General features: G+C 41.8%; 1 protein-coding gene across 2 annotated transcripts; it reads left to right on the top strand.

The window, feature by feature from the left end:
- Window positions 1-7,520: 7,520 nt before the first annotated feature.
- Window positions 7,521-26,322, top strand: LOC129860654 (kelch-like protein 21). Of its 2 annotated transcripts, none has more exons than XM_055931271.1 (5): window positions 7,521-7,742; window positions 17,385-18,509; window positions 23,058-23,469; window positions 23,716-23,788; window positions 23,968-26,322. In XM_055931271.1, the coding sequence occupies exons 2-5, from the start codon at window positions 17,435-17,437 to the stop codon at window positions 24,292-24,294; spliced, it is 1,887 nt and encodes a 628-aa protein (XP_055787246.1). In that variant the 5' UTR covers window positions 7,521-7,742; window positions 17,385-17,434; the 3' UTR covers window positions 24,295-26,322. The 2 variants fall into 2 exon arrangements, with proteins under 2 accessions (XP_055787246.1, XP_055787247.1); XM_055931272.1 differs by lacking the exon at window positions 7,521-7,742 and adding an exon at window positions 17,052-17,202.
- Window positions 26,323-26,449: the final 127 nt, after the last annotated feature.

Genomic DNA, 26,449 nt, shown 5'->3' with positions numbered 1-26,449 from the left:
TCTTGAACTTCTTCCATTTTCTAATAATTGCGCCAACAGTTGTTGCCTTCTCACCAAGCTGCTTGCCTATTGTTCTGTAGCCCATCCCAGCCTTGTACAGGTCCACAATTTTATCCCTGATGTCCTTACACAGATCTCTGGTCTTGGCCATTGTGGAGAGGTTGGAGTCTGTTTGATTGAGTGTGTGGACAGGTGTCTTTTATACAGGTAACGAGTTAAAACAGGTGCAGTTAATACAGGTAATGAGTGGAGAACAGGAGGGCTTCTTAAAGAAAAACTAACAGGTCTGTGAGAGCCGGAATTCTTACTGGTTGGTAGGTGATCAAATACTTATGTCATGCAATAAAATGCAAATGAATTACTTAAAAATCATACAATGTGATTTTCTGGATTTTTGTTTTAGATTCCGTCTCTCACAGTTGAAGTGTACCTATGATAAAAAATTACAGACCTCTACATGCTTTGTAAGTAGGAAAACCTGCAAAATCGGCAGTGTATCAAATACTTGTTCTCCCCACTGTATATATAACACAGGGATGTAACCCACACAAAAGAGCGAGGTGTAAACCTATAAATAACACATGTGAGGAGATCCGTAATAACAAGTGCACAATAACACTAGCACGAAAGCCGATACAACAGAGCACAGGTACTCACAAGACCAACGGACCTGGGACAATAATCGACAAGGACAATGGGGAACAGAGGGCACATATATACACATACCAATCAGGGGGAATAGGAACCAGGTGTGCGTAATGAGACAAGACAGTCCGGGGTTGGTGGTAATGAATCCAGTTCAGTGATGCCTAGAAGGCTGGTGACGTAGACCTCCGGAGATGGTGAACGGAATGAGCAGCAGTGCCGGGGGATCCGTGACAATAATCATGTTCCCTTCAAAACAATTAAGGGTTAATGGTAGATCGAATGCCTGGTACACTCTGGAATTATCAGAATTCATTCATAAAAGAGATGATGCTTGGGTCAAGGCCAGGAACACAGGCTTAGGCCCGGACTGGCAAGCTTTTAAACTCTCAAGGATCTCTACAGATCGGTGTCCCACCCTCGGGATGGTTAAGCTAATGTGCGCTAATGTGATTAGCATGACGCTGTAAGAAACAAGAACATTTCACCGGACATAGACATATCTAATATTGGCAGAAAGCTTACATTCTTGTTCATCTAACTGCAATGTCCAATTTACAGTACCTATTACAGTGAAATAATACCATGCTATTATTTGAGGAGAGTGCACAGTTATGAAAAGTTATTAATAAACCAATTAGGCACATTTGGGCAGTCTTGATACAACATTTTGAACAGAAATGCAATGGTTCATAGGAGCAGTCTAGAACTTTGCACATACACTGCTGCCATCTAGTGGCCAAAATAAAAAATGAGGCCTGGGCTGGAATAATACATTATAGCCTTTCTCTAGCATTTCAAAGATGGTACAAAAATTTTTTTTATATATATATATATATATATATATATATAGCAGGAGCAGACGTGACAGTGACTAGGGTTCAATAACTATGTACATAGAGCAGCAGTCTCTAGAGTGCAGGGTAGGGTACAGGGTGGTAGCTGGCTAGAAAAGTGACGAAGGTTCAGGGCAGGGTACTGGGCTAGTGGTGACTTTTTAACAGTCTGATAGATGAACTTCATGACGATGAGCTCCTACATATGCTCCAGTGTTAAAGTTGCCCTCCAGTGGCCACCACCACTCCTACAGCTGCATCTGTTGATCCATAAGGAATAACCCTATGTTAAGGAGGTCTGAATGTTTTTTATGTCTGTTGAGCCTTAGAGAAAACAGAATTCTCCGCAATATACATAAACTAATGACAACACCGTCTATATTGCTCAATGGCACTAATATATCCCAATGCTTCAAACCGAGGAGCAAATAAAAGTTGATCGACCAGCCATAAGGTCAACCTGTGCAGGAGAGGAAGCCAAGTAATAATGTGCAACTGGATTATTTCATAATAATGACATCTTTCTTGTTATAACGTTTTCTTTCTCGATATAATGAGTTATTCAAATAATTCGTAGTAACGTAATCTCATCTCGGAATAATTGCATAAAAATAAAAAAATCTGAGTGGCAGCAATACGCTACCGACCTGTACCGGTCATGGCGCTCAGCCAACATTTGGACCCCCTCCATAAGACCACAAAGTAATTGTTTGTGCCTACCAATGGAGGCTCCTTGGGAGGAGATGGCGTTGCACAACTGGTCCGGGTCTGCTGGGTCAGTCATGGCCAGTTCGTACTATCAGGTATGAAGGTAAGACCCAGATGCAAACTGTTGAAGTAACAATGTTTAATACAGCAACAGGGGCATACAAACGACAGGTCAAGGCAGGCAGGGGTCAATAATCCAGAGTAGTGGGGCAAAGGTACAGGACAGCAGGCAGGCACAGGCAGAGTGGTCAGGCAGGCAGGTTCAGAGACAGAACAGGGTCAAAACCAGGAGGATGAGAAACTGAGTGACTTGGGGAAAGGCAGGAGCTGAGACAAACCGCTGGTTGACTTAACAAACAAGACGAACTGGCAACAGACCAACAGAGAACACAGGTATAAATATACAGGGGATAATGGGGAAGATGGGCGACACCTGGAGAGGGGTGGAGACAATCACAAAGACATGTGAAACAGATCCGGGTGTGACAATGATACATGATAATAGACATATAATGAGGTAAGTCTTACAGAAATAAGAATTACTCAAAAGCTTTTAACAAATAGGATTTGGATAATATTTTTCAAGGGCAAATCTAAACTAGGAATTTAATGAAGAATCCTACAAATTGAACAATAGCAATAAACATAGACAATACAGTTATCAACTCCAATCTCTTGCCTGTATCCTCAGATTCATAAGTAATGAATTGAGAACTGCAGTGATAGTGCAATCAATGTTCCTTCTATAAGTAGAGCCTGTACTGTGCTGTCAGCATTTCCCTGGCCTAAACAGCCTGAGGGAACCTCAAGTGAGCCCAGAGAAAGTTCATGGAGAGGCCAGTTTTAATTGCACTGCAAGGGGTAATTTAACCCTTATTTTACATTCAAGACTCCCTTTTCTTTGCTCATTATCGTATTATTGTTCACTTACGAACGAGTGGTACAAAGAATGGTCTGAATTATAAGCAGTTCTGTAAATTAAGCATGAAGGTCATGTATACCATTGTTTTCCTTCATATGCTTCAAAATGGTTATTGAGTAACTAGTGATGCCTTTACAAGCTGCATTTTCTGCGTACTGAGACCTTTACAAAGAGGATTAGCTTTGATTGACTATCACCAGCATCTATCAGTCTCAAGGCATTCAATTAATTGTAATGTGAAGAAAAAAAATCATACTATAACATTTGTATTTTATTTTGTTATTATGTATTGAGGATATGGTAATACAAATTCTGAGTGGCAGCATGGATATTACAGCATGGATATTCTGTCCACTCAAAACCAGTCGGTCTTTGGATCAAGACAGCCAGCATATTCCAAGACAAATAAAAAGAGAAATCAAACAGCAAGGCACATCATTAAATGCCATACCACTATCTAAAAATAGACGTCTCACGCATCAGAAGCTTTTAAGTGGATTAAAAGTGGGAAGTGGGCATGAATATATGCACACATGTTCTACTGACATCAAGATAAGGTTTGACAAGCCTTGAGGCAGAGACTTTATCTAAATAAATATTTATTTCCAAGTTGGGCCCTGGCTAGGAGAAAACCCATGATAATGAGGCCTGGTTTGGTTGCAAGCCAGGCATTCATTAGACAATGTGGGACTTTGACCACCCACCCAAAGACATGATGGAAGAGGCTGGAATGATTCACTGAATACATTCAGAAGACAAAAGACAATACACCATCTTGATTAAATAATTCTTAAAGGCCCACTGCAGTCAAAAACGGGATTTCCAAGTGTATATATATATATATATATATATATATATATATATATATATATATACATACACTGCTCAAAAAAATAAAAGGAACACTTAAGCAACACAATGTAACTCCAAGTCAATCACACTTCTGTGAAATCAAACTGTCCACTTAGGAAGCAACACTGATTGACAATAAATGTCACATGCTGTTGTGCAAATGTAATAGACAACAGGTGGAAATTATAGGCAATTAGCAAGACACCCCCAATAAAGGAGTGGTTCTGCAGGTGGTGACCACAGACCACTTCTCAGTTCCTATGCTTCCTGGCTGATGTTTTGGTCACTTTTGAATGCTGGCGGTGCTTTCACTCTAGTAGTAGCATGAGACGGAGTCTACAACCAACACAAGTGGCTCAGGTAGTACAGCTCATCCAGGATGGCACATCAATGCGAGCTGTGGCAAGAAGGTTTGCTGTGTCTGTCAGCGTAGTGTCCAGAGCATGGAGGCACTACCAGGAGACAGGCCAGTACATTAGGAGATGTGGAGGAGGCCCTAGGAGGGCAACGACCCAACAGCAGGACCGCTACCTCCACCTTTGAGCAGGAGGAGCACTGCCAGAGCCCTGCAAAATGACCTCCAGCAGGCCACAAATGTGCATGTGTCTGCTCAAACGGTCAGAAACAGACTCCATGAGGGTGGTATGAGGGCCCAACGTCCACAGGTGGGGGTTGTGCTTACAGCCCAACACCGTGCAGGACGTTTGGCATTTGCCAGAGAACACCAAGATTGGCAAATTCGCCACTGGCGCCCTGTGCTCTTCACAGATGAAAGCAGGTTCACACTGAGCACGTGACAGACGTGACAGAGTCTGGAGACGCCGTGGAGAACGTTCTGCTGCCTGCAACATCCTCCAGCATGACCGGTTTGGTGGTGGGTCAGTCAAGGTGTGGGGTGGCATTTCTTTGGGGGACCGCACAGCCCTCCATGTGCTCGCCAGAGGTAGCCTGACTGCCATTAGGTACCGAGATGAGATCCTCAGACCCCTTGTGAGACCATATGCTGGTACGGTTGGCCCTGGGTTCCTCCTAATGCAAGACAATGCTAGACCTCATGTGGCTGGAGTGTGTCAGCAGTTCCTGCAAGAGGAAGGCATTGATGCTATGGACTGGCCCGCCCGTTCCCCAGACCTGAATCCAATTGAGCACATCTGGGACATCATGTCTAGCTCCATCCACCAACGCCACGTTGCACCACAGACTGTCCAGGAGTTGGCGGATGCTTTAGTCCAGGTCTGGGAGAAGATCCCTCAGGAGACCATCCGCCACCTCATCAGGAGCATGCCCAGGCGTTGTAGGGAGGTCATACAGGCACGTGGAGGCCACACACAGTACTGAGCCTCATTTTGACTTGTTTTAAGGACATTACATCAAAGTTGGATCAGCCTGTAGTGTGGTTTTCCACTTTAATTTTGAGTGTGACTCCAAATCCAGACCTCCATGGGTTGATACATTTGATTTCCATTGGTAATTTGTGTGTGATTTTGTTGTCAGCACATTCAACTATGTAAAGAAAAAAGTATTTAATAAGAATATTTCATTCATTCAGATCTAGGATGTGTTATTTTAGTGTTCCCTTTATTTTTTTGAGCAGTGTATATATATATATATATATATATATATGTATATATATATACACTACTGTTCAAAAGTTTGGGGTCACAGAAATGTCCTTGTTTTTGAAAGAAAAGCAATATTTTGTCAATTAAATAGCATCAAATTGATCAGAAATATATTGTAGACCTTGTTAATGTTGTAAATGACTATTGCAGCTGGAAATGGGAGGTTTTTAATGGAATATCTACATAGGCGTACAGAGGCCCATTATCAGCAGCCATCACTCCTGTTTTCCAATGGCACGTTGTGTTAGCTGATCCAAGTTTATCATTTTAAAAGGCTAATTGATCATTAGAAAACACTTTTGTGAATATGTTAGCACAGCTGAAAACTGTTGTTCTGATTAAAGAAGCAATGAAACTGGCCTTTAGACTAGTTGAGTATCTTAAGTATTTGTGGGTTCGCCAAACACCAGTCTCAACAGTGAAGAGGCGACTCCGGGATGCTGGCCTTCTAGGCAGAGTTCCTCTGTCCAGTGTCTGTGTTCTTTGGCCCATCTTAATCTTTTCTTTTTATTGGCCAGTCTGAGATATGGCTTTTTCTTTGCAAATCTGCCTAGAAGGCCAGCATCGCAGAGTCGCCTCTTCACCGTTGACGTTGAGACTGGTGTTTTGCAGGTACTATTTAATGAAGCTGCCAGTTGAGGACTTGTGAGAGGTGTCTGTTTCTCAAACTAGATACTCTAATGTACTTGTCCTCTTGCTCAGTTGTGCACCGGGGCCCCCCACTCCTCTTTCTATTCTGGTTAGGGCCAGTTTACACTGTCCTGTGAAGGGAGTAGTACACAGAGTTGAGATTTTCAGTTTCTTGGCAAGGGGGGTGCTTCTAATAAATAAAATATACATTGTATAACAAAAGCATAACTAAATGTTGACAATTCATGTGTGCAATATGGTTTAATTTGCAACAGATTTTCTCAATTTAAATAATAAAAAATAACCCATAACTGCATGATGCAGATTCAAGCAACAGCATGAAGAAGACACCAAAAAAAAGATTGTTAAGGATAAATATGGTGATCAAAATAAAATATCCAGTAGTTTTAGGTTTTAGGTTCTTGCTACATTGTATGTAACCACATTGTAACAAGTTGTGAATGTCACACTGTGCCAACTACTGTATCCAATGAGGAGCATTTGGCACAGGGTCAGTGCAATATTTGATACTTGGGATGTCCATACCCTAAAACGTAACCCTAACCCCTACCCTGACCCTAAACATAAACCTTACCTAATCCTAACCCTTACCTTAAACCTTTTAAATGTTAGCTTCAATGGGGTAGGGACTTTCAAAGGATCCTGGGATAGCACAGGCCTTTGGCACAGTAGGTGGCGGCATTCACACTAAACGTTTGTTTGTGTGGACCGTCACTATACCGAAGAAGAAGAAGAAGCACGTTTGGAGGCTGTACCAGAGAGGAAGAGTCAAAGCGAGAGGGATAACTGGGCCCAAAATGTATCATCTCCAGCAGGTGGCGGTTTTTCGTTTTTTTTACTCACCAAGCGAGGAGTTTTTGTGTGGTCAATGTGTGTCGAATTTGGTGAACAACACATGTAATGGCTTATTTGCTACGTGTGGCTTATTTGATCAAATATACGTTTCGTAATGATTAGGTTGTTACGAGTGTACTGATATAAGTAGGAGAGGTGACATCCCGGCCATTTTGAGAAAAAAACACTTTATTTGTGAGTTATGCCTGGTCGTCACTATTTACCATAGCCACAAAGTCATCTTCCTAACATTTATCACGCTGCTGACCCTATGCCTAACCCTAACTTTAAATGAAGACGAAAACACACACACACAAAAAAACACCTTCCGATATAGCCAATTTTGACTTTGTGGCTTTGGTAACCAGTGGAAACAGTTGTACTTGTTCACATGCTTCTGCCCTCTCATTGGCTAGAATGATCCCACCTGATCTTGCCTCCTGCCTTCCATTTTTAAGACATTTATTTTCATGGTTAGAGCGGCCACTAGAATATCTGGGAAATATAATGGATAATCTGTGGCTGTCCCAATTCTTCACACGACGCAGAATCATGGCGCAGATAACTGGAGAAGAGAAGCAACATCAAAGTTTATTTTCAGATAGGAAATGTGAACAAATGTAAAGCTTTTAAAACTATAACCCATTCGTTGACTAGAATACGTTACATTTGGTAAGTGTATTTACTTAATGATGTATATATTTTATGTCTGCGAAGAAGGTTTTGTTTTTCCTCGATGGAAAGGAGACCGTCGTGATTGGACAGTATATTGACATTAAATAATAATGGAATTCTACATGATATAGGAGGTAGTATATGCTGTTATAATCGCATAAACAAAGACACTGGTAACTCGTAGGATACCTGTCAATCTTTAATAGTTTTCCTTGTTTATAATGAACAGAATCTAATGCGGATTAGGCCTACTCGGGTGACATGCACCCCAAAAATCGGAGGGGGCACAAAGTGAATACCTGTGTGGTAGCCCCCGTCCATAAATCTGATAATTTTCCATTCAAACACCCGAAACAGCTTTTTCTTGCAATGTAGAGCAATAATCAACATGCCCAATTCTATGTCTGTATCCTCCTGGCTGGTTATATTTTTAAAGAAACTAAATATGCGTATCTGCATCTCTGCTAAAATCTGGGTAAAAGATTTAAAGGAGTTTCATTGTTTTTCAGTAACGTTACATTTAGCAGGGTTCGCGTTAAAACAATTCTGCGTTTTTCACACACAAAAAAATATAAAACAAGAAATATCTTATACAATATTCTTCTTATTGTAATTTCTGCTCGGCATCAGACTCATTTTGTGTTTCAGTTACACTTCTCCACTCTGAGAATTCACCATCAGGCATTCTATCAGCAGACAGAGCTCTGATTGGTGTAGCTACTTTTCTCTCAGTGTAGCCTGCATTTCTTTGGTAAAATGCAAGATTGATTTCAAACAAAACACTAGGAAATGTAGCTGGCTACATTCTTTCTAGGATAAACATTAGAAAATGTGCATCGTTTTTGCAAAAGATACCTTACCTTTTCATTGTTAGCTCATGTGTGGCTGCTAGCCAATAGTGTTGCACTTCTGTTGTCATCTGATGAAAATGAAGCTATTTTCAGCCGAATGTGTTCTACTAATGTATTATCTATGAATGAAAACTATAGTTGCACGCCCATGATCACTATTGAAGCAAGCATTTTTTTCTTTTGACTTTCAATATAAAACACAGGAGAAATGGTTTAAAACACCATTTGTTTTTTGAAGGTCTGAGTTTTGAAAATGCAAATTTCTGAACTCTTAACGCGACCCCAGCGTTTAGTTATTGCTTGCTTTTCTAAAGTCTACCAACCGTTCCTGCAGGCAAACCAGCTAAGATTAGACAAGGTAGTTGCGTAAAGTTCAGACTGTTACCGTGGTTACTCCATGGATTTTCAGTCTGACTGAAGTCGCCTTACAAAAGATGCTATAGTCTCTACAAGCCAGAATGTTGAATAACATCATTCTTATTGGCGGTAGGTGGAGATAGGCTATCCACAGGAAAGTGTTGTTTACCCAACTTTTTGTGACGCCGGTAGCTTCTGTCGCCTGTATTTTCAATCTCTTGACGCATTGCACCTGGTGCACAATATTACGCCTTTCAAACCAAGACGTTGTTCCGCTAGCTTTAGCATCCCGCCAACTTTTTGTCAACTTTTCTTTATAAATGAAAGGTATTGCCGGAGACAAATGCCTTTACTTTTATTTCCGCCAACCGATCTAGTCATTATTGCGGTAAAGTTCTGCCTACGGTTTAGTATGAAATGCAGCCTTAATGCTTAATTGGCATGCACTACGCTCTTAAGCTCTTAATGGTTGCTAGGCATGTTACTTCATCCATCTCTTCGCATAACCCACCACATGCACTGAAGGCCTATTATTTTACTTGATCGCGTAAAGGCAACTCCAAAAGCCTGCAGAGGTTGTGAAATATGAATACCAGACTCACGTGTTTTTTAAAATATAGATTGATATTATTTTCCTTCGGTATCATGATGAGGGACTCTCAACCCTACGCTTGCTCCCTAACAAAGCAGAGTGAGAGTATCATTTAAAAACATTTATTTAACTAGGCAAGTCAGTTAAGAGCAAACTCTTATTTACCATGACAGCCTATCAGGGAATAGTGGGTTAGCTGCCTTGTTCAGAGGCAGAACGACAGATTTTTACCTTGTCAGCTCAGGGATTTGACCCAGCAACGTTACGGTTACTGGCCCAACACTCTAACCACTAGGCTACCTGCCGTTAAGAGAGTAGGAAAGAGATGAAATGTGGCTCAAAGAACATGGGCTTGCCTTGGGCTGTTTCCAAATATCACGTTTTATATGACCGCGGTTCCACACGTTGCCATGACGCAAATTGTTTGGGAAAAACATTTGTATTTTACTCTGTTATATTTCATTATATAATATAGCCCACTATTAAATGCTGTGTGTGTGACTGTGATCAGGGTAGCCTAAGTGTGTCTTGTCTGTTTAATGAACATAATAACTTTTGATTTTATGTGCATGGGGCACAGACCAGTAACATAATTCATCTCAAAATATCCCATTCTATTCTTTTGGAAATAAATATAATGTTCTTAGGACCTGCCTAAAAATAATAAAAAATGTATTTCCTTATGACGGTGTATATTCAATGGATTTATTCAAATAGATGTTCACCTACATCGGCCCACGCCTACTCCCATTCCTGAACTTGCTGGCATGTGCACGGGACATATAAAAGGCTTATCCCGGCAAGAATGTGGTAAAAATGGGACTGTTAAGAATTGGGCCCTAAAAAACATAGCCTTGTATTTTTTCAAGCAACATACTGTAATGTCTGTCTGTAAAGAGTATATGTTAACAATAGCCGAATGTAACCGAACGTAGTCGACCGAAGCACGTTTCCTCGCAATCAGATGGAAGTGTTTGCCGTTCGGTCTGTGGTTTGGTTAGGCTCGGCCATATTGTGCAAGTGTTTGTCACGTGCGAATTGCATCAATATTGAAAATAAAAAACGGAAATACAAACCGATATACAGACCAGCATACTGAAGGTTGGGTTGATAACACTTCCCTGTAGATATTTTGTATCAGATTACCTCCGACAGAGTCAAAATTGTCGGACAACAGGTAAAGTAAGTTTAAATGAAGTTTGTTCAACATTCTGACTTGTAATGGGACTGTTCGTGAATGTTGAGCCTATATGTTAGAGACAAGTGTGTAAGTATTTCACTCTCAAATTCTAAAAGAGGCTAACAAGTTAGCTACTCTAACCTGATTGATAGCCTGAAATGGTTTCTTGGTAGCTAGTTATGAGATTGGGAACCTATCTGGGCTAGCTAAAGCCAACTTCATAAAATTGCTATGTGACTAGAAGCTAGTATTTCATAGAGAGAAAAAAAAAGTCATAATAAAGAAACAAATGTTTATTTTATTTAACAGGACAAATCTGATTGGGCATGTGCCTCTGTGCCCCCTATGGGCGTGATATCTCTGGGCCTACTGTCTTTACTGCTAGAAAGGGGGAAAAAAGTTTAATGCCATGGGGTTTATGATATTGTAGTAATGTAGTCTTGATACATTTCTTTGTATCATAAATTGAAACACTTGCATGGATTTGGCTTTTACTATGGATTTGGGTTGGTTGATTTTCTCGATTTTTGTTTTAGATTCCGTCTCTCACAGTTGAAGTGTACCTATGATTAAAAATTACAGACCTCTACATGCTTTGTAAGTAGGAAAAGCTGCAAAATCGGCAGTGTATCTAATACTTGTTCTCCCCACTGTACCTACACAATCTCACCACGCACACACCCACCACTTATGCTGCTGCCATACTATTTATTATTATTTATCCTGCTACCAGTCTCCTAATCCCTGCCTATATCTACCTCAATACTCTAGTATCCCTGCACATTGTAAATTTGGTTCTGGTATATACAGACCCTGTATATACTGTAGCTTCTCTCTTATTTCATGTTTTTTTATTAATTATATTTTGTTATTAGTTATACTTTTTTGATATTGAATACTGCACTGTTGGGTACGGCTTGCCAGTTACGCATTTCACTGTAGTTGTGCATGTGACAAATAGAACATGAACTCACCTTTTATGGAAAAGTACTTTAAGGTTATAGGTTGGTGAGCAAAGACAATGTGCTATCAGTCAGCATACAAGGCTTTGCCCTCCACCACTCCACCCAGTGTTACTCTTATCTAAGTAGCCCCACCACATTCAGGGCTCAAACTGTCCCTCTTCTCTCCAGATGGAATGTGAAAAGTACTTGACTGGGTTTGTTTTCTTTTTAAAGCCAGGCTGCATGGGGATCAGCTGTGGAGAACCCGGCGCTTTAGCTCGCTCCACTCTGTTGGTTCTCCAGGCCCCTAGTATGCAGGCCCTGCAGCATCTGTGTTGTCATGGACATTTACCTACCAGGTGCAATATTAGCCTGGTCCTAGCTCGGTTAGTGCTGTCTTGCCAAACCATATGATGTGGCAATTAGAGAGCACTAACAGATCTGCGACCAGGCTTATATTGGCCTGCTGGTGGCTAGTACTTTTTCAAATGTATCCTGGGTTTCTAATCACTGTTCTTTCTTTTTTTATATTATTTATAGCTAGGTTAAGTGATGACTAGGCACTTTATGGAACCATAGTTTTGGTGTGGCTTTTGAACTGAGAGTAATTAGGTATAGGATTTTGCTTCTTTGGTGTTTACCAGGGCCTACCAGCAGGGGGCCAACAGAATATGTTGTTGTTTTGGCTGAATAGTGAAGTCGGACCCACTGGAAGGAAAACAGTTCAGTCTGGTTTTTATTTACCCCAACCAGAATAGGCCTAGCTTCCAAATAAACATTTCATAGCTGGATTCGAAGACTTTCTGAAACCATACTTCATAACATAATGACTCTTTTGGCTGTAGGCACACATTCATGGAGATCAATGTACTTCTTTCCAGGATCACTGGGGAGGATTTTTTAAAAACATTTTGTATAGGGTTTCACTCTGCGGCATCAGGATGTGTGCCATATTATGTTTCTAGAAAAATAACCTAAAGAAGACTTTCAGGCTGAAAGTGAGGCCTTACAAATTGTTTGTTACCATGTGGTCTGACATTTACCTCTTGGTATTTTGAACTGTCAACCCTACAGTCATTGGTGTCAACAAGTGTATTTAGAAGGAAATGACACCTAGCAATTCATCTATTACCACTATATTACCAAGCTTAGCTCATCAGCCATTCCCCATTTCCACCCAAGAAAAATAGTCCAGCAACTTATTAGATGACGACTGGCTTTTTATTGAGAACTATGACTGACTGTGACTGACTGTGTTGGCCCTATCTTAGGAAGTATGACCTCCTTGGTGAAACCCCCTAACTATAGAGCATGATTCAAGTTCCTAGTTCCTGGGCCAGCCACACAGGCCACTACTGTTATGAAACGTGGTGAGGGTGGTGGCATGTATCGTCCACGTTTGCCAATAAACATAAAATGCTTCCTGTGTGGGTTGGTGGGTAGGTTCTAGTCACATGGTGCCTGATGGTCACAATACTTTCTCTGTATTCTTCTCCTGGTCCTGACGTACCAGCAAGTTAGTCCACCGACCTCTGCTCTTTCCTTCCACCCACCTCTGCTCTCTCCCTCGCTCTGAGTGAAGGCTATCGCTTTCACTCTGCTATTCTAGGTTGGTAAACACTACTCGTAAATTGCTTAATACCCCTCTCGGGTCTTTGGAAATCACTTAACCTACTCTATGTGTCCCACAGATATAGTTCTAACATGTATGTTTGTCAAAAAACAGTGTTGTTCATGTACAGTTACAGAGTACCCAGCTAGCACATAACGTTCTGAGAACCATATATTTCTTAGAGCTTGGTGAGAGCGTGGTTGTCATATGTTTATTTTGCATTCAACCTTCCCACAACTTTCTGAGAGTGGTGCAGGATAGTTGCTTGGCTTTTGAACATTCTCAGCACATTTAACTTCTTATGGCTGTAGGGGCAGTATTGAGTAGCTTGGATGAAAGGTGCCCATAGTAAACTGCCTGCTCCTCAGTCCCAGTGGCTAATATATGCATATTATTATTAGCATTGGATAGAAAACACTCTGAAGTTTCTAAAACTGTTTGAATGATGTCTGTGAGTATAACAGAACTCATATGGCAGGCAAAAACCTGAGAAAAGATCCAAACAGGAAGTGGGAAATCTGAGGTTGGTCGATTTTCAACCCAGCCCCTATTGAATACACAGTGGGATATGGATGACTTTGCACTTCCTACGGCTTCCACTAGATGTCAACAGTCTGTAGAACCTTGTCTGATGCCTCTACTGTGAATTGGGACCGAAGGAGACAGGAATTAGTCAGGTCTGCCATGAGGTGACCATGTTCTGACCATGCGCGTTCACATGAGAGGGAGCTCTGTTCCATCGCACATCTGAAGTCAACGTAATTCTCCGGTTGGAACATTATTGAGGATTTATGTTAAAAACATTCTAAAGATTGATTCGATACATCGTTTGACATGTTTCTACAGACTGTTACGGAACTTTTTGACATTTCGTCTGCTTTTAGTGAACGCGCTTCCTGACTTTGGATTTGTTTAACAAACACGCTAACAAAAATAGCTATTTGGACATACTTGATGGACATTAACAAACAAAACAAACATTTCTTGTGGGAGTCCTGGGAGTGCATTCCGACGAAGATCAGCAAAGGTAAGTGAAGATTTATAATGCTTTGTATGAGTTTTGTTGACTGCACAATTTGGCGGGTAACTATATGGCTTGCTTTTGTGACTGAACGCTGTTCTCAGATTATTGAATATTGTGCTTTTGCCGTAAAGCTTTTTGAAATCTGACACAGCGGTTGCATTAAGAACAAGTGTATCTTTAATTCTATGTAAAACATGTATCTTTCATCAAAGTCTATGATTAGTATTTATGTTATTTGACGTGTCTCTCTGCAATATTTTGGAGGCATTTCTGAACATGGCGCCAATGTAAACTGAGGTTTTTGGATATAAATATGAACTTTATCGAACAAAACATATATGTATTGTGTAACATGAAGTCCTATGAGTGTCATCTGATGAAGATCATCAAAGGTTAGTGATTAATTTTATCTCTATTTCTGCTTTTTGTGACTCCTATCTTTGGCTGGAAAATTGGCTGTGTTTTTCTGTGATTTTGCGGTGACCTAACATAATCGTTTGTGGTGCTTTCGCTGTAAAGCCTATTTGAAATCGGACACTTTGGTGGGATTGACAACAAGATTACCTTTAAAATGGTATAAGACACATGTATGTTTGAGGAATTTTAATTATGAGATTTCTGTTGTTTAAATTTGGCGCCCTGCACTTTCACTGGCTGTTGTCATATCGATCCCGTTAACGGGATTGCAGCCATAAGAAGTTTTAAGGAACGTAAACAAAACAACTTTATTTTCTTGACATTTCATTACTTTACCAGACTAATTCCAGGGATAGAGAACAGAAAATCATAGGTTTGAATCTCACTGGTACCGTGTCACAATCAAAAAAACTGTTCACATGATTAATGTCTAAGCATATTAATTTCCATGTGTCCTACAGTATCTGTGCTTGAAGTTCAAAACAGTTAACCCAAACTAAGCTAGCAGTGTTATTAAAAGTCTTATTGAAATAATATGTTCTCAGAACATTATTGAATTACCTTCAAATAACCTATAATTTCTGTTCTTAGAACATTCAAATAACCTGCCAGGGAAACTTTCAAGGAACCATAGTAAAATGTTCCCAGAACCTCCCTGCAAACTAAAAATGTACGTTCTCAGAACTGGCAAAATGTTTACTTCCGTTCTCAGAATGTTAAAAAAAAAGTTCAGTTTTACCGGTCAGGAAACTTATGGCTTCGTTCCCAGAACCGATAGGAGACCAAAAATGTGTGTTCCCACAACTTCCAAGGAACCAAATGTGCTAGCTGGGTAGGCTATCATACTTACTTTCACACCAAGATGGGGGCGAGAAGGAATAGTAGCGTGGATTTATATTGTTCAATTGAATGTACTATAATATCCAATTTAATATATGACCAGAAAGGCAGTAGCTGGCTTGTATAATGCTGTGCTATAGGAGTTATAGCCTGACACATTGACTTCATAGACATATGTAGAATTGGTGAACCAGATCCTAGTACAGTACAAGGAAATGCAATTATCCCTTTCAACCTGAAACAATCACTTACCCAGAAGTTTTAAAGAGCAGAGCTAGGCAGACTCTAGAGCAGGTTTCAGACCTCTGTAGAGTATGCTAACCTTTAGGGGGCCCACTCTGTCCTTGGGGGGGGGAGTTGGTTCAGGGCTCACCGACTGACGGCTGGCTGCATTGTTGAATCCTGGTGTGGAATGTGAGCTGTGTGCTCCGCTGAGGTTCTACGCTCTGCGTCTTTAGTTTTTTTGCAATGGAAGGCCTTTATGAAGCTCAACTCTGTAAAGACCTGTGTATTTTAAGTAGGCATGATTTTCCTGGAATCCCACCTGGAATCATGTTGGATACTAATAGCCATGAAGGTTTTACTGAACCTTCAGATGACTGGTTGTTGTTGAAGCTCCCCAATGACATTAACATGTAGAATAGCATTGATGATGAGTCAACTTCCGTGTCGATGTTCAATATGAATTGTACAATTTGACCTGATAATCGTCTTAGAAATAAGCTAAGTCTAGAAGATTACAGATTTAAAGGCAACATTAGCAAGAAATAACTTTCCAGTAAGAATCCTGGGGCTTCTATTTAAATGTGTGAATCTTGTGACATGACACAGTGACTCACAGTTTTAAACCAGCTCCTAAAACGTTGTAACATTTTCTTTTGAGACTCCCTCCTTGTCATGGATGTTCTCCTTATTAGAGCAGACTTGTTATAACTTTTCAGTGCGAAACCAGGGAGCTCTCCTTTTGTTGCGGCATGCTAGGTGATTAATACAGTTTTCAGAGAACTGAGACTTTCTTTTTGTCAAGTAGGTATTTCTTGTGTTTGGCCTGGTTAGAACACATGGTAGCTTTAGTCTGTCCGGAGTTTTTAACAAGCTGATTTGTGGGTGTTATGACAGGAAGTGCAATGTTTGGGTCTGAGGGTGACTGTCAGCAGGCCAGTGGCAGGCTCTAGTTTGACAACTAACCTCGGGGGGGCTGATAGGAGGATGTACGTTAGGCAGACAGAGATATGGGAGTTGAGGTAATCCACAACGTATTAGGCGTACTCCACACACACACACACACACACACACACACACACACACACACACACACACACACACACACACACACACACACACACACACACACACACACACACACACACCCTCCCCACACAGTGGAAATGGACACTGCCTGTTGGTGTATTTATAGACCCAGAGCTCTCTTTCTTAAACACGGACAGGGAGCTGCTCATAGTCACTGGAGCTGTCCAAATTGCAGTGGTACCTTCTAGAACACAGGCAACTGTTTTTTCACAGTGTTGTTTTCCTGTTTTAATTTGCCCAGTAGGTCTCATCAGGCAGGGGGATCCTCATCGTTTATTTTACTGTAATTTAGCTGGTTGTTATTTGTGTTGAAAATACAACCGGTTTCTGTAAGTAGCTTGCCTTGCTAACGCTAACTCTGTTGAATTTTTACAGTGTTGCTTATTTATTTAATGTGTTTTTGGTTTGTAGGATATGTATTAAGAGTTATGGTACAGTGAGTGAATCTGAATCTGTGAACCCGTTTAGAAGTGATTGTAAGAGAAATGATAATGCTCTTTCTGTTTTTCAGATTAACCCAGTCTTCTGAGTACAACCTCTTTGAGATATCCAAACAGAGAGATGGAGGGGGGGGTGATGAACAGAGGGGGGTTAGAGGGAGGAGTGATATCTGAGAAGCCAGTGATCCAGACGCAGCCGTCCACGCTGCCCTTCTTCGACACGGCCCACGCCTTCAACCTTCTCCGGGGGATACACGAGCTCCGTGCTGAGCGCAAGTTCTTCGACATCACTCTGTGCGCCGAGGGCCAGGAGTTCCACTGCCACCGCACCGTGTTGGCCGCAGCCAGCACCTACTTCAGGGCCATGTTCGCCGGGACATTGAGAGAGAGCGCCATGGACCGTGTGGTCCTTCACGAGGTGTCTGCTGAACTGCTGGGCCTGCTGGTGGACTTCTGTTATACAGGCCGAGTCACAGTCACCCAGGATAATGTAGATCTTCTGCTGAAGACTGCCGACCTGTTCCAGTTCCCTTCGGTCAAAGAGGCCTGCTGTGCCTTCCTTGAGCAGAGGTTAGATGTCTCCAACTGCCTGGAGATCCAGGACTTTGCCGAGGCCTACGCTTGCCGCGATCTAGCCGTCAGCGCACGCCGCTTTGTCCTCAAGAACATTGTGGATCTGGCCAAAGGCAAGGACTTTGAGCGGTTGCCCTGGAAACGTTTGCTGGAGTTTGTGTCGGACGACGCGCTGTGTGTGGACAAGGAGGAGACGGCCTATCAGATTGCGGTGCGCTGGATCAAAGCAGACCTACAGAGGCGGCTCCACTATTGGCCTGAGCTGCTGCAGCAGGTCAGACTACCCTTCGTGCGCCGGTTTTATCTACTCGCCCACGTGGAGAGCGACCCACTGGTCTACCTCTCCCCCTCCTGCCTGAGAATGGTGAGCGAGGCCCGGAGCTTCCAGTCGTGTGAGTACGACCGCCACGACAGACCCTGCCAACGCATGCGGCCACGGCCCTCAACCGGACTGGCTGAGATCCTGGTGGTGGTGGGAGGCTGTGACCAGGACTGCGACGAGCTGGTCACTGTGGACTGTTACAACCCTCAGACTGGACAGTGGCGCTATCTTGCTGAGTTCCCTGATCACCTGGGAGGGGGCTACAGTATAGCTGCCCTGGGCAACGATATGTATGTCACAGGTAAGTTGACAATGCCCTGACATACTGTACACTATTGCACACACTATTTATGTTTTGGTAACACTTATCATTGAGGTATACTTTATAATGGATTTATGAAGGGTAATAAGTAGTTTTACATGTGACAAAGTATGAAAGGTATTGGAGTTTGATTTTACTGGATAAAGCAGCATAACATCTTTAAGATGTAACACAGGCTATATGTTTAAACACATTGTATCCAGCTATAATCTACATTGAGTTTAACTTTACAATGGACTGCAGTGTACATAAGTGGTTACCGTTGCTGTGTGGTGTCTTAGTCACTCTGTTACCAGAATGCTCTGCAGCTTTCCAGCCATTTTGCATCTTATGAAATAGCAGGCAGGCAGTGTGAGTATAAATAAACCACAGCAGCCAGCTACTCTTGCTCTATGTGAGAGAGAAGAGAATTGAGGTAAGTTAGCTAGGCGGGAGGGATATGGTGTCCTGCTAAGACTGCAGCAGTGGTCCATGGGCTCATCACTGAGAGACAGATCTGGATTCACATCAAATATTTATATACACTAGATGACTGACACTGTTTAGAGCCACTGTTCCTCCATCTTGGCACTCCCCCACTATTGTAAAAAGTATTTTGGAAGATATAGAAATGCAGTTATTAATGTCTACATTTAGTTTTCCACATTTATACTATGATTACCTTAATGCATCGTTTTGAAATTATACTGAACAGAAATAAACGCAACATGCAACAATTTCAACGAAAGGAAATCAGTTAATTGAAATAAATGAATTAGGCACTAGTCTATGGATTTCACATGACTGGGCAGGGGTGCAGCCATGGGTAGGCCTGGCTCTCAAGTGGGGAGCCAGGCCCAGCCTATCAGAATTAGTTTTTCCCCACAAAAGAGCTTTATTACAGACAGAAATACTCCTCCGCAAAACACCAGTCTCAATGTCAACGTGAAGAGGCGACTCCAGGATGCGGGCCTTCTAGGCAGAGTTGCAAAGAAAAAGCAATATCTCAGACGGGCCAATAAAAATAAGATGGGCAAAATATCACAGACACTGGACAGAGGAACTCTGCCTACAAGGCCAGCATCCTGGAGTCACTTCTTCACTGTTGACGTTGAGACTGGTGTTTTGCGGGTACTATTTAATGAAGCAGCCAGTTGAGGACTTGTGAGAGGTGTCTGTTTTTCAAACTAGACACTCTAATGTACTTATCCTCTTGCTCAGTTGTGCACCAGGGCCTCCCACTCCTCTTTCTGGTCTAGGTAGAGACAGTTTGCTCTGTTCTGTGAAGGGAGTAGTACACATCATTGTACGAGGTCTTCTGTTTCTTGGCAATTTCTCGCATGGAATAGCCTTCATTTCTCAGAACAAGAATAGACTGACGAGTTTCAGAAGAAAGTTCTTTGTTTCTGGACATTTTTGAGCCTGTAATCGAACCCACAAATGCTGATGTTCCAGATACTCAACTAGTCTAAAGAAGGCCAGTTTTATTGCTTCTTTAATCAGGACAACAGTTTTCAGCTATGCTAACATAATTGCAAAAGTGTTTTCTAATGATCAATTAGTATTTTAAAATTATAAACTTGGATTAGCTAACACAACGTGCCATTTGGAACACAGGAGTGATGGTTTCTGATAATGGGCCTATGTACACCTATATTCCATCTAAAAATCAGCCATTTCCAGCTACAATAGTCATTTACAACATTAACAATGTCTACACTGTATTTCTGATCAATTTGATGTTATTTTATGGGAATAAAACACAAATGTTTTTCTTTCAAAAACAATGAAATTTCTAAGTCTAACCCTAAACCTTTGAATGGTAGTGTACATCATTGGTTCAAATACAATTTGAAATCTGTATTATACTTTGAGTATGTATTTGAAGCTGCCTGTAGTGCTAGACATGCAAGGTTTGCCATTTTGGGACTGCCATTTTGAGCTTGTCTGTTAAGCCAGACAAGCTCAATCAAGCACAGATAACATATTGGAAGTGATTTTAAATAGTAGGCTACTTGAACCCAGGTCTAAATGAGGGGCAATCATCATTACCGAGTGGCCTTCAGGTTCAGGAAAAGACAGTGTTTCCACTGAGAAAATATCCCAGGCCCTCGAACGCTGCCTGTAATTCTGGTCCGTGATAGGGGTCATAACTCATTAGTAGTGCTCTCATACCGTACCATCGCTGGCAGAAGGCGCATATGGCTGCAGCACAGAACACATGGTTGGGGAATGGGCTGGTTTTATGAAAGGTGTCTTCATGCTGACAGGTTGATTTAGTAGGGTACCTTTGATTCAATGTCCTTGTGGCAATATTGTCATTACATCTACAAGGTGAAACTACATACAGACACAGAATGTGAGTACAGCACATGGCCAGGAAACTGAAAGAAGATATTGCATTTGATTAAAGTATTGAAATTGTGTATCCCCATTTAGCTGTTGCGAAAGCAGCAGCTGCTCTTCCTGGGGTCCACACAAAACATGAAACATGACATAATACAGAACTTTAATAGACAAGAACAGCTCAAGGACAGAACTACATCCATTTTTAATAAGTCACACGTAGCCTATATATCAATACATACACACAAACTATCATACATACACACAACAAATCCAAATTGTTGTGCCATGAGGTGTTGCTTTATCTGTTTTTTGAAACCAGGTTTGCTGTCATTTGAAAAATATGAGATGGAACAGAGTTTCATGCAATAATGGCTCTGTATAATACTGTACGCTTTCTTGAATTTGTTCTGGATTTGTGAAAAGACCCCTGGTGGGATGTCTGGTGGACTCGTATCGTTATTCAGTTTCCAAGTTATTCATCATGTAAAAAACTGCAAATATTGTGGAGGGCCACTTCCGCATAAAGCTGATGCCCAGATCTCATGTCAGGTTGACCTCTTGGGGATTTCTGCTCGAACAGCAAAGGGTTTTCAATAAGCACCGCAGTGCATTCGGAAAGTATTCCGACCCCATTACTCTTTCCACATTTTGTGACGTTACAGCCTTGTTCTAAAATTGATTAAATCGTTTTTCTCATCAATCTACACACAATACCCTATAATGAAGATGCAAAAACAGACTTGACATTTTTGCAAATGTATATAAAAAATAAAAATCAGACCCTTTACACAGTACTTTGTTAAAGCGCCTTAGGCAGCAATTACAGCTTCAAGTCTTTTTGGGTATGATGCTACAAGCTTGGCATACCTGCATTTGGGGAGTTTCTCACATTCTTCTCTGCATATTCTCTCAAGCTCTGTCAGGTTGGATGGGGAGCGTCGCTGCACAGCTATTTTCAGGTCTCTCCAGAGATGTTTGATCGGGTTGAAGTCCGGGTTCTGGCTGGGCCACTCAAGGACATTCAGAGACTTGTTCCGAAGCCATTCATGTGTTGTCTTGGCTGTGTGCTTAGGGTCATTGTCCTGTTGGAAGGTGAACCCTCGTCCCAGTCTGAGGTCCTGAGCGCACTGGAGCAGGTTTTCTTCAAGGATCTCTCTCTGTACTTTGCTCTGTTCATCTTTCCCCTAGTCTCCCAGTCCCTGCCGCTGAAAACATCCACACAGCATGATGCCACCACCATGCTTCACTGTAATGATGGTGTCACGTAGTGATATGACGTTTGGCATTCAGGCCAAAGGGTCAATCTTGGTTTCATCAGACCAGAGAATCTTGTTTCTCATAGTCTGAGAGTCTTTAGGTGCCTTTTGGCAAACTCCAAGCAGGCTGTAATGTGCCTTTTTACTATGGAGTGGCTTCCATAAAGTCCTGACTGGTAGAGTGCTGCAGAGATGGTTGTCCTTCTGGAAGGTTCTCTCATCTCCACAGAGGAACTCTGGAGCTCTGTCCAGAGTGACTATCGGGTTCTTGTTCACCTCCCTGACCAAAGCTCTTCTCCCCGGATTGCTCAGTTTGGCAGGGCGGCCAGCTCTAGGAAGAGTCTTGATGGTTCCAAACTTTTTCCATTTCAGAATGATGGATGCCACTGTGTTCTTGGGGACCTTCAATGCTGCAGAATTGTTTTGGTACCCTTCCCCAGATCAGGGCCTCGACACTATCCTGTCTAGGAGCTCTACGGACAATTCCGTCGACCTCATGGCTTGGTTTTTGTTCTGACATGCACTGTCAACTGTTGGACCTTTTATATATACATGTGTGTGCCTTTCCAAATCATGTTCAATCAATTGAATTTACCACAGGTGGACCCCTAGTTGTAGAAACATCTCAAGGATGATTAATGGAAACTGGATGCACCTGAGCTCAATTTCGAGTCTCACAGCAAAGTGTCTGAATACTTATGTAAATAAGTTATTCATTTATTTATTTTTGCAAACATTTCTAAAGACTTGTTTTCACTTTGTCATCATGGGGTATTGTGTGTAGATTGAGGAAAAATGTTTTATTTAATTCATTTTAGCACAAGGCTGTAACGTAACAAAATATGGAAAAATCAATGGGTCTTAGTACTTTCCGAATGCACTGTAGCTACTTGTATTTTTGTGGATCTCTTCCATCTCTGACACCCTTCTCTCCTGTCCTTAGGAGGATCTGACGGTTCACGACTCTATGACGGCGTGTGGCGCTACAACTCCAGCGTCAATGAGTGGACCGAGGTGTCGCCCATGCTGAAAGCCCGGGAGTACCACAGTTCCTGTGTCCTCAAGGGCCAGCTGTACGTGGTGGCGCCAGACAGCACGGAGCGCTACGACCACGCGCTGGACTGCTGGGAGGCCCTGCCCCCCATGCTGCACGCCATGGACAACTGTTCCACCACCCCCTGCAGGGGGCGCCTTTACGCCATTGGCTCCATGACCACCACTGGGGAGGATAACATGGCCATCCAGTGCTATGATTCGGAAGCCAATCGATGGACCCTAGTCAACTGTGGCGAGCTGCCGCCGTGGTCCTTTGCTCCCAAAACGGTCACTCTCAATGGTCTCATATACTTTGTCAGGTGAGGAGAATATGGACAGGAATGTGCCACTTTATAAAAAATGTTTTTAATCTCAATGGGATCAACTTTATAACAGTTGGATGAGATAAAAAAATGAACTCTACATAATGTGGTATTACATACAGGTTAATTATTCTGTTTTAATGTTTAAAAAACTGCCTATCATCAGCAAACAGACAAAAGGAGGATGAATGGTATATGATTTTGCCTAGGCGTGACATTTCTCACTAGATTCTTGCGTTCTAGGGATGACTCGGCAGAGGTCGACGTCTATAACCCTCAGAAGAATGGATGGGACAAGATCAGTCCCATGACACAGGTATGTAACACACTCGAGGTGTTAAGACTTATGGCTTGACACACTTTTTCCATCAGCCTTGACAATAGTATTTCTTATCAACATATGTAATGCATGTGTATCTGTAATTGCAGACTACACAAGTTTTGTTTTAAGATCGGCGTATTCTCAACTGATAATAAAATTTTTACCTTCTTCAGGTCCATGTAGGAGGCAGTGTGGCAGCCCTGGGCGGTCGTCTCTTCGTGTCTGGTGGCTATGACAACACGTTTGAGCTGTCTGACGTGGTGGAAGCTTACGACCCCTCAACCCGTACCTGGACCCCCACGGGCCGCCTACCCCAGCCCACCTTCTGGCATGGCAGTGTCAGTATCTTCCGCCAGTTCATGCCCGCCGTATCCAACACTTTCGAACCCATCGACCTGCCCGAGGCCAACTCCATCCACCTGCACCGACACCACCGCAACCAGGCCCTGCACAACCACAACCTCAATCTCAACCAGAACCACGACGTCAACCCAGTGTAACACACTACATGGACTAATGGTTCAGGGGATATCATCCTGACTGTTTCAACCATTAGTGCCATTTTAGGTTTACTGTGAAAACATACACCTCATTATGATACTACAGATAGACGGTAGAAAAAAAACGTTATAGTGCACTCTGCTTATAGTGAATGCGGTTATAGTGATGAACTGCTTATAATGATCAAATTGTCCTGCATGGATGATCACTATAGGACTGTCATTACATTACACTGTGCCACTTCTGTGACAGAGCATGTGTGCAGTTTGTCATCCCCCTTGTTATTTACTTTCCTGCCACTCTGTCATAGCTCACGATCAGTTTGCCTATTATTGACTGGACTAATAGACTGGCTGGGTATGAAGGTCTCATGTTGGGGAAAGCACAAGCTGCCCCATACATGGGCATCTATGGCAGGCAGTAGTAGTGTTTCGTCTTGATTATGGTTGTATATATTTTTTTTTACATAATCAAGTAACTATGGAGCTGTTTTCCACTTTTCGGTTGTTTAGAGTGAGAGCCAACATCATCCTTCAGAATCAATAGCATGAGCCCATACATTCCAAAAGCTAACACAACCACAAAAAGGTTTTTCAGCACTAAACCAGATTTGATAACCGTTGAGAGATGTATCTGGAGATTTGTCCAGAGCTATACTGCTAGGAACCTGTTATGGAACCAAAGGGGGGAATCAGAACATGGTTGCATATGATGCAATTTATCAGACTGGGCTGATAAATTCCGTAGATTAGTTCTCATTCTATTTCTATATCCCTGTTTTATATCTGGTGCTAACATGGGTCCTTTGTCCTGATTTTGTCTACATTCTGATTGTGCAAACATTTCAAGAAACGTGTCTACACGTGGTTTTAAAATGTCTGTTATTCGTCCAGGGCAGCAGGTAGCCTAGAGGTTAAGAGCGTTGGGCCAGTAACTGAAAGGTCACTTTTTCAAATCCCTGAGCTGGCAAAGTGGGAAAATCTGCTTTTCTGCCCTTGAGCAAGGCACCAACAATAACAACTGCTCCCCAGTCGCCTTGAACGTTAAGGCAGCCCCCTGCACCTCTCTGATTCAGAGGGGTTGGGTTACATACGTACGACACATTACGGTTGAATGCATTCAGTTGTGCGACTGTCTAGGTGTCACCTTTCCCACTGTGTCGGCATTGTGACCAGATTTTCTGGTCCCTTCCTTTATATACAAATGATTTCATAGCTATTCTTTCAAAATAATATTGATTTATTGTAAGACATGTTGACCTAATCAGTTAATGGTCCCACCTGTCAATGTTTTCAGAGGGCGGAATAATTATTATATAAATGGTTTCTCTGTCCAGATCTGTCTAGACTTGTAAGATATCCAGACACAATGTGTGTCTTACTACATCTGGAGGTAGGCAGGATGATCTGATCACAATCAGATCACAATGTGTCTTTTGATTATCTACACCTGTCTAAAAATGTGGGCACAATCAGAATGTGGACAAGATCAGGACAAAGGATGCAGGTATAAATGGGGCTAATGACAATATTCTATCAGATGCTGATCACCATTTTCCTCTCCCTCATCCGGACTGACTGTTTCAGACTTTGTTGGCATGACTACCAATGTAGCCTGCATGAATTACTGGTCATATATTTTCTTTGAAGATTGCCTTCATTATAGATGCTTTATTTTATTAGTGGTTTAATTTTATTTATGAAAATGTATATGTTTTTGTAGTGTTATTTCTGATAATGTTTTTTTTTCTCCCATTGCAACAGGAGGCACAGGTACATATGAAAATAGGTCATGGTAAAACAACCACTGTCAACTGGAAGTAATAACATTCTCAGCTTATTTCTGTAACATTGTTTGACTAAAGTCATTTTTAGTATTGTTTACTTACCTTATGCTATTATGTTTTTTGTGTTTTCTTAGTTTTCATACAAGTTGTTGTGATCAAACATTTTTGGGTTGGTATACTGTAGTGATGTCCTTACAGTGAGTGTTATCACAATAAAACTGCAGGCAGGACTGTTACTTAATTCTGGTTACTGCTTGACTTGTTGATGCAAGACAATCCCATTCATTTACATTCACTTCTCACAAACTGACCTATTGGCTTGATTTGTCTCATCACTGATGTACGTGTAAAAACACAAACTTAATAAA

The sequence above is a fragment of the Salvelinus fontinalis genome, chromosome 8 (genome assembly GCF_029448725.1).
Source record: "Salvelinus fontinalis isolate EN_2023a chromosome 8, ASM2944872v1, whole genome shotgun sequence".
Lineage (NCBI taxonomy): Eukaryota > Metazoa > Chordata > Actinopteri > Salmoniformes > Salmonidae > Salvelinus > Salvelinus fontinalis.
The sequence above is the reverse complement of the archived record's forward strand: the minus strand, read 5'-3'. Positions and strand labels throughout refer to the sequence as shown.